This window comes from Schistocerca gregaria, chromosome 11, assembly GCF_023897955.1.
Source record: "Schistocerca gregaria isolate iqSchGreg1 chromosome 11, iqSchGreg1.2, whole genome shotgun sequence".
NCBI classification, from domain to species: domain Eukaryota; kingdom Metazoa; phylum Arthropoda; class Insecta; order Orthoptera; family Acrididae; genus Schistocerca; species Schistocerca gregaria.
In genome coordinates this window covers 6,675,001-6,684,409 of record NC_064930.1, presented here as the reverse complement: position 1 = coordinate 6,684,409, position 9,409 = coordinate 6,675,001, and the positions used below count along the sequence as shown (strand labels likewise).

The 9,409-nt window shown below is 35.6% G+C and overlaps 1 protein-coding gene across 1 annotated transcript in view; it reads left to right on the top strand.

The window, feature by feature from the left end:
• The first annotated feature begins 7,846 nt into the window (after positions 1-7,846).
• LOC126295387 (uncharacterized) overlaps positions 7,847-9,409 on the top strand; it is a 49,960-nt gene continuing 48,397 nt past the window's right edge. The window contains exon 1 of the mRNA XM_049987868.1: positions 7,847-8,399. Within this exon, the coding sequence (XP_049843825.1) occupies positions 8,058-8,399 (342 nt within the window). The 5' untranslated portion in view covers positions 7,847-8,057. The remainder of the gene's footprint in view (positions 8,400-9,409) is intronic.

Sequence of the window (9,409 nt, the reverse complement as noted above, 5' to 3'; positions counted from 1 at the left end):
TAGACCTGCATCTGTTAACATTGATCTTGCTTTTTTCAATGATCGTCCGATTTAAGCGTTCTGCAACACCACTCTGTTCTGGCGTGAAAGGCGTTGTTGTTTCATGCTGAATTCCATTCGTCTTTAAAAATAACTTGATGCGCCGATTGACGAACTCTTTTTCATTGTCTGTTCGAAGTATTTTGATTTTTCGACCAGTTTCATTTTCTACTCGTGCTTTGAATTCGATGAATGTGTCACTGTTGTTGATTTTAACATATAACCAAAAGATTTTCTTGACAGATCAACCGTAAAAGTGAGAAGGTGTCGTGATCCTCCCCACGATGCCATGCTCATTGGTTCACAAACATCAGAATGCACAATGTCAAGTAGATCTTTTACAATTCTACCTGATGTTTTAGGAAAAGGTTGTTACTTTTATGCAGGTAATATACGAATATAAATTGACATTAGATCAGTTCAGTCCATCAGCGATTTTTTTTTAATTTTTTATTTTTTTTAATAAATGCTAGCTTACACGATTCAAATGTCCCAATCTTCCATGCCACAATTCATAACTGTCAATTTCTACAACATTTGCATAATGGTTCACTTCATACCATTTATTTGAGGTGCTGTTGCTACTGGTGTTCCAGAAACAATTACATCACTTATATTGTAAACACCGCACTGCGCATTGTCAAACAATACACACAACACACGTCTTGTCATCTGACTAACCGACAGTAGGCTGTAAAGGCTTGGAACATACGCAACATCATTAACAGTTATCTGTTTATTCTTGTCACAAGTAACTCGAAAATAGCCTGAAGATTTGCTATTATCTGCTACTGTCATTTTAGCAGCTGTGGTCGATTGGAAAGTGTTGAACAAGTTTCTTTGATTCGTCATGTGTCGTGAATACCTGAATCCACATAACAGCCATCACTATGATACGAAGCCATCACGATGATACGAAGATGCAGTTAGAGCCATTAACACAGTTTCGTTTTCAGTACTCACTGCGTTCGCAGAATTTGAAAATTTATTTGGTTTCTTCTTTGTTCTACACCCATTCGCCTTGTGACCAGGTTCCTGACAATAACACTTAAAATGCTTGATATTTCGAACAACATGTTCGATATTCATCTTCTGGTGTTTACTGTTCTGCTTACTAGCTACCAGCGCCGAATCTGTGGTCTCATTTGTGGATGCAATTTGACATTTCGAGGGTTCTTGAATTAATCGCTGACTTACTAAATCACTAGTAAGCTTGACACCCGAATTCTCAATTGCCATAATCAAGGGTTGGAAATCTGCTGGGAGTACACTTAGTGTAATTGCAGCTATGCAATCATCGTCCATTTTCTTACCAATGCTTCGAATTTGTTGAGAAAATGACAATTTTCAACAAATACGCCTCCATATTTTTCTCAGAAGCTAATCGTACATTCATTGAGCATTGTAATAGCCCAATATAACTAGATAAACTCCTACTTTCAAATGCAAATTGTATATTTTGCACTGGCCGTGGTGGTCTCGCGGTTCTAGGCGCGCAGTCCGGAACCGTGCGACTGCTACGGTCGCAGGTTCGAATCCTGCCTCGGGCATGGATGTGTGTGATGTCCTTAGGTTAGTTAGGTTTAAGTAGTTCTAAGTTCTAGGGGAATAATGACTACGGCAGTTGAGTCCCATAGTGCTCAGAGCCTCTTTTTTTTTTTTTTTTTTTTTGCCATGCTTCTTTAGCAGTCGTTGCTCCACGAAGTTTTGGATACACAGATGAATTTACAGATAAACATAATTTTAATAATACTTTCTGTACATTCTTCTCATCTTCCTCAGTGCCAGCAGTTGTTTCCCATAGTCCCTCATGTTTCATGTACATTTCCAACGCGAATTTCCAGTCGTGGTTTGTCATGCTGGTCAAATTTTCAAAATTAAACAGTGATTGTCCATCCAAAGCCATCTTGAATACGTTCAGATAGTTAAACAAATAAGTCTTGAAAGTTTCTAAGCAAAAAAAATACGATAGCAACCTTGCTTTATCAGTTTATTCCTGTGGCATGAAAAGTTCACTAATCTTTCCTGGGCCCAAAACCTATTAGATATTGACTCTAATTAGTCCTCTGTGAGATTATAAAGTTGACCTTTTAATCAAATATGCAATACACCATATTGCCAGGAACACACATTTTTAGAGACCATTTATTCAACATTGTACATAACTAATATCAAGGATAAGACATAAACTACCATACATATAACACATCAAAGAGTAAAATATGAAGTTCCCAACAATGGGTGCCAGATGCCCCTCCAACAATACATCATTTTGATCTCAACTCAATATTTCGACCTTCCAGTTTTAATTTGAGGATGTTCTTTTTTGAGTTCAGTGAATAGTTAATTTAAATTACACAATATCAACCTTTTTTTATCTCTGAACCTTTGTACCATTTTCTTTCACAGGAACAACTTTTTTTGCCATCCATCAAACAGTTGTTGTTGCTTCATTCATAAAATGTAATAGTGTTTTCAGTCGTGTTTTCATCTATGCAATTAGATGCATTTTTATTTTGTAATGCAGGTAAAATTCTGTGTTCTTTTATTAACTGCTGTGTTAATTTAACCAATTACTTTGACACATTAAATTCATTACTAACTTTTTCTTGACTCCAAGAATTTTATAGTGAACTGATAATCTTAATTTTATCCTCTTTGTTTGAAATACAATTCTTAGTTTTTAGCTTCTCAGCCAAAGCATCACATTTGATCAGAGAATTCTTAGAACTTCAATCTGGTTTAGTGCAACTTTTCCTTTGAAATCAAACTTCCAAATTCTTTGTGACAGTAATTGCCACATTCTCAGTTTTTACATTCAAAACGAAAGGTCTTTTTTCTAATTTTACCAGCAAGCAATACATATAGGATTTCACAATCTTGATCCTTTTTTTATAGTCTCTGATAAGTCACAAAATTCTTTATCTAGACCATCACCATCCCTTTCTTTGTTAATAACAAATATCTTAGAATAACATGTCCATAATGACTTCCCTGGTATTATATTGATAAAACAGATTCTTTTTTAAATAATTATCAGATGTTATTTCTCTCAGACCTTTTGTTATGATTCTTTAAAGGGTCCAAGCAAGAGTGGTAAAAAGGTGATTTATGTAAGTATTTAATTTCATGGTACTTGCAGGTTGGGTTAACCTCTGAGCCAATTCGTAAGCAAAGCAACACTTTTTCTTCGTCACTATAATTTTCAATTAATGTAATGTCTTTAGGAAACATTCCATACACACCTTTATGCCAAGCTTCATTAATAAGAACATCAATAGAACACTGAGACTCCACTGGTAAATGCCACACTTCAAGAGCTCATTGTTAACTAAGTTGAGTAAACAGATGATGGTCGAAGGGGAAGACAATGCACAGACTTGTACAGGCTCATCTGTGAGCTTGTACAGACTTTCAGATGCTGTCACCTAGCCTGATGAAACTGTCTGCAGAGGATTGGGTGAAACTGTCTGCAGAGGATTGATTTAACAAGTAATCTTTTATTTTAATTTTATGTGTTATTCTTGTGTGTAAATTATTTAATTGATCTATTTTATTCCATTAGTTCTGATATTGCAGATCTTAAGAAACATATTTTTGACTCTTCATGTTGAATTTTTTTCCCCATTCCATAAGTTTCCATTCAATCTCAAAGTACTGAAGTTTGATATCATGAAGATCTATCAAGTGTGTAATTTACAGATTTTTATCTGGTCCCATAACAAAGATTTTGCTGGCCAAAGAATGAAAAAATTCAAAATCCTTTTTTTTAATAGTGTTTGTTTTATGTGTAAGCTTCTCACCATTGATAATCTATAAAAAGTAACAGTAATGTGTAATGTAATAGCAAAAAAATATTAAGGCTGAGAAACTGCTCCTTTAGAGGAATACTGTTAAAAAAATTGAGGTTTTTCGTTTGTGACCAGTAGCTTTGAGATATTAAAAATTAATGAATACATTATGCTAGGTGATCACAGTTTTAATTTATAGTCCAGTGTGTGCTGAATTAAATGCTTCTTGTTTGAAAGGTCTGGGGCAACTCATTACAAAATAATTTAAAAAATCCTATAACACATGTTAATGCAAAAAGCCACTTACAGTGTGAAACAAAAATGGCCACAGTTTCCAATTGATAAAAAATAAAAAGAAATTAAAAATTTTTGAGCCGACTGAACATTAGGGAAGTCGCACAGTAAATATCAAGTTTTTGAGATGGTCAAGCAACCAATTATTTTTTTCCTAGAGCGCTTGGGATGGAATGACCCCGTAAGGTGCCATTCAGTAAACCTTTTTGTTCATGCCCCAAGAATTGTTGTATTGTTTTGGGTCTAATAATTTTAGTATCAATTTCTTTTGTGTGCTTGGAGACCAGTACTTAGATTTAATACTTTCCTGAAAATCATTCCACGACTTAGTCCTCTGAATGGGTGTTGCCCCTTCTGCTGAATTTCCCACTAAGTAATCTAGTGTGAAGTCTACCTTTTTCAAGTCATTCCTCTTATTAGGTAGTGAACATCAGAATACACCTAAGAAATACATTAGTTGAACAAACCCCCCTCCTCCAACCATCACCCCCAGCTTGCGGTTTAAATTTGGGAAATATGTTTTCACAAATTCATACTATTTCCTAGCTGTAAATCTTCAAAAAATTCTTTCAGTACTGCCAGACTTTCTAGAAATTTTCTAATTTCTAGAGCTCATTTAGTTTCCTCTAACACATCCCAAATCTTTTCAGATTCATTTTTGTGATCAGTACTGCTTTCCACAAAAATGGTTTTGCTCTAGTGGATTACACCCCACATTCAACGAACATTTGCAAGCTTTCCTCTAAGCCAGTTAAGGTAGACTGAGGACTCGACTGTTTCATGTTGCAAGACTCTACGTGCTCTTTCATATTTGAAATATCAGTTTGTACTGTATGAAAATGTGTATTTCCATCTGTGAAATAATGACAAAACTCATTACAAGCAATATTGTGTACTCATGATGGTAAGTTTTCCTCTAGTATGTTAACTTTATATTCTAAGTAATCATTCTGTTATTTTGTTTTGACAATTTAGACACAAAGTCAGATTTAATTTTGTCTCCCTGTTTTTAAGGGTCTTGTCTTCTAATACTTCACTGTTATCATCTAGTAACTTTTTGAAATTTTGTACTTATTCTTTTTTATTATTACTCCTGTAATTTATGACATTCCTCCTGTGATCTCAGTCACAGATGTGTAATCATGTGCAACACAACAAGTAGGAGAAGTAATTGGTCACTTCTCACAGGAATAAGGTGAGAAGTTATGTTGTGTGAGATGTGTTGGCCATTGCTAGCAACCACGGTGCCAATATCTGCTCGGTGGCTACGGGTGCAATGAATATTGTACTGGGCATGTTCAACATGTTGTATCATAGTCGACGGATGTGCTGAGATGGTAGATGTTTAGTCCATCAGCAGTAAATAAGTCAGGCTGTCTTCTCTGTCACACTCACCAAATTTCTTCTAAATCGTAGTTGTGTTATATCTGTGTTGCACATCTGTAATGCACCCGCGCTGTTGTTATTCGTGGCTGGCAGTTTTCTACCCTCTATTGAAGTATTTTGTTCACGAATGATGTTATTGTGAACTTTTCAATAATAATTCCTCAGTATCCTTCATTAATTGTCAAAATATTTAGCCATTGTAATGCGTCAAGTAATGCAACTTTGTTAATTCTCAGTTGCCACAGGCAACAAATGTTATCTCCTCAATATTTCTTGAAAATTGGTGTTCTTTCTTGCAAAACTTGGAATATTTCCAGCATAACAGTTTCATCTCCCCTCATGGTTACCAAGTAAAGTGTAAAATCTGAGAAATGGCTGTGGTAAAAGCTGTGGGTATGCATTACATAGCTTGAGTATTCCTTGAACACCATTTTAGATTGTTGTCTGTTACCTCATACATCTCTTCTTGATGAATTATTGTCTTGCTAATTCATTCTATCGGTCTGGATTCTTCAGGCCATGGCCATGCTCAAACATCCAATTCTTTTAGACTTTGTTCCATCTTGCAGGGAAGATAGCATTCTCTGCTCTGAGCCACAAAATGACTTAAAATGAACTCTCACTTCAACTCTTCTATAGTTTGAAGTGCATTACTTCTTATTAACAGTGGCTCAAATAGGCTATGTGGTAACAGACACCAGTCATTAGAACACTTCAGACTTACAAAGGCTGTACAGACAATCAGTGGTACAGTAAAAACTAATTCATTTGGCATAATGATGAAACTTGTGTTTTCGGTAAGGTAGTATGTGACAACTTCAAGTGGAGGCATCATAACATGTGCGCCCATCTGATAGGTCCTGTGTGTTCACTGCCATTGTCTGTGCCAAAACAGAGCAGCGCAGAGAGTCTGTAATTTCGCATTAGACATTATTTGTGCCTATTTCATCTATTGTGATCATCGTTTGCTCGGCTGATTCTTCATAGTCGACCAGGATACTTGCTAAAACATTCTGATACACTACAAATTGTAGCGGGGAATGTTAGTGTTAAACATAAAAGTGTTCGTGTACTTCAGACTTCAGTTGCTGCCCATGTACCTGTCTATGTGTCTGTCTTGAAACTGAATGTCAGAGTGCCGTGGCACATTTACCTTCATCTAAGAGTAGCATTTAATAGATTTGAACATCCCATCTATCTAGATGTGGAATTGAATTTGTGTGGGTTATTTATACATCTCTGAGAAATCTTATCTTTCATACTGTACCATCCATGTCCATCTGATTTTGTTGTGGAGTGATGTAGCAGACTAACACAGAGTTCAATGATTTGACGGTCCTTCAATGCAACATGACATATTGGTTTATATTGTAAATGTTTTGAAAATGTGAACAGCAACTCCTGCATCAATATATATTTGAGTCCCACATACATCTTTTCCTCCTGACAACACCACCCAGCATACTTGAGTAGGATTATGCCCAGCCATGTATGACAGGGAATGCAGAAAACCTCTTTGTATAATGTCATATACACAGTGTACTTGACTGCAATTTCACATGACACATTAACCAGAAAATGTGTCCTGGATATATTTTGATTAGCAACTTGTTTGTCTTACATGCTTGATTGAACACTGTAGACTATTTGTAGACTCTCATAAAAACTGTATGAAGAGAGAGTCCCCATAACATGTCCAGTGTCTCCTTGACTGTGTTCTGCAGCACTTGTATTTTCTGATTTCAGTGTGCAGGGTCTTCACAATCCTCAAAGCCAGAGATAATATTCAGTGCTGTGATTGTAATCATTTGTGTATAGTAGCGTACATAAATGGCGGTAGAAAATGCAAGCACATGTGACTCTCTTGGGGTTGCAAGGATTGCACATGATTTGTGTGCAACAGTTCTTTAATTAAGTAGTGAATCTTAAGGTACCAAATCTTGTTTAGTACATTTTCTATGTATCCATAACATTAGTTTAATAATCATATCCGTTGTTCTGAATTATCCCTATTTTCCTAGTAGACAATTCTTAAAATCTTTATTGAAATTTTCATTTTTTTGTGGTTTTTTTTCTTTTGAGATAAATTCTGCTCTGGTGTTCTGAGAATTGTACACTGCAAGAGAATGTATGTTAACAAATTGAGTACTACTTTGATTCTGTAAAAGATTAATGATGATGATGTTTGGTTTGTTGGGCGTTCAACTGCGCGGTCGTCATTGCCCGTACAAAGTCCCTATTTTTACACAGTCTAGTTTTTTACACAATCCATTGTAGCCACTGTCACAAATGATGATGATGATGATGATACCAGTACCACAAACACCCAGTCCCCGGAAAGAGAAAAATCCCCAACCCCACCGGGAATCAAACCCGGGAACCCGTGTAAAACATTAATGAAAATGAGCCAGTAAAACGTGTAAATTTCTCTCGGCATTGTTTTGTGATTAATTATATTTTCAGCAATAGAAAGGAATACTGGTATGTAATTTATTACAATTTATTTAATACTGGCTGTGTAATTAGAAGTAAATCTTGTATCACACAATGCACTGTATGCTTATTCATTCATTTCAGTACTTGCTCCAGATGAACAATTGCCACCTTGAAAAAGCCATAATGGTTTCCACTAAGGTTAGCCCACAAGATACACACTACAATGCAAGACTCAAGTCTTCTGTAGCATCTGCTTCCCCATCAACATCACTTTGTTCACAACAGTCTAAATGCAGTAGCTGTAGCTATGCTGCAAGTTTCTACAAAAGTGTTATAAGTAACGGTATTTTATACAATGACTCAAGAGGTCTGCATGATTCTTCTGTATTACACAGTTCTGTAAAGAAGTTTGGTGAAACTATGTGGTTTGAGTATTTAAATACTGCCATTGAGGTAAGTGCTTTTGTATATAGCTTTATTTTGTGATTTAGAAAAAATAATTTCTGTATTTCTGCATAGTGGCCAGACATTAATGTCACCAGCATTGCTCAGAAGAGAAGGTTGTTACATATTTTGCTTGTACACCTTCTTCATTTGTGAATTATTTTCAACATTCTACAAGTACTACTAGGACATTTATGCATATGATATTGAACAATGATGTAGTTGTTAATCCTTGTAAAGTTTGGCAGTATTATTGTCCTTGGTGCACAGTGAACTACATTGCAAGATCTGATTTAGGTGTGCAGTTTATAATTAAAAGGGTAACATGAAACTTTTCTCAAACAAGTGAAAACATTGGTCTGGACTAGGTGTTCATTCCAGGTACCTGTATGGTATGGACAGATCTTCTCCAATTGTACCGTATAAGTAGGGCCTTAGGATTGATTCAAAATGTCAGCTTACTACAAAGACCTATCCATTCATTTCCAACAAATTCCTGAATTGGAAATGCACTGTTTACAAAACGTGATTCTAGTTCAGGTCTGCACTCTTTAGTAACTTGTAGCAAATATTTGTATCAGTATACACTTAGTCTCGAGACAGCATTTGATGCTATCTGCTTAGGTCGTTAGCAAGTACTCTAACATTTTATTAGAGTTTAACATAAATTGTGTATGTTGGCCTCTTTGCTCATGGACCACTGAACCCAGTAAAACGAAAATATAAGTATCTTAATCCATGATTTTTATTTGCCTTGTGCATCGTATTGCAGGTTTATCAAATTGTTAATGGGTGTGGTGTAAAGTCATGCACCAATTTTTACTTAATTTTGAGGTTGTATAAGTGCTATTATGTACTATAAAAAATACATGGAAGTCACAGGTTGTGAGCTGACTACTTTCTGTAACTGTCCATTCCAATTTATACATCATTCTTAATCAAGATTTGGATTAACATGTCATACATAGGTGTGGAGTCATCTATCTTATCCGTAAAACAATTTATATGACTGGATGCTA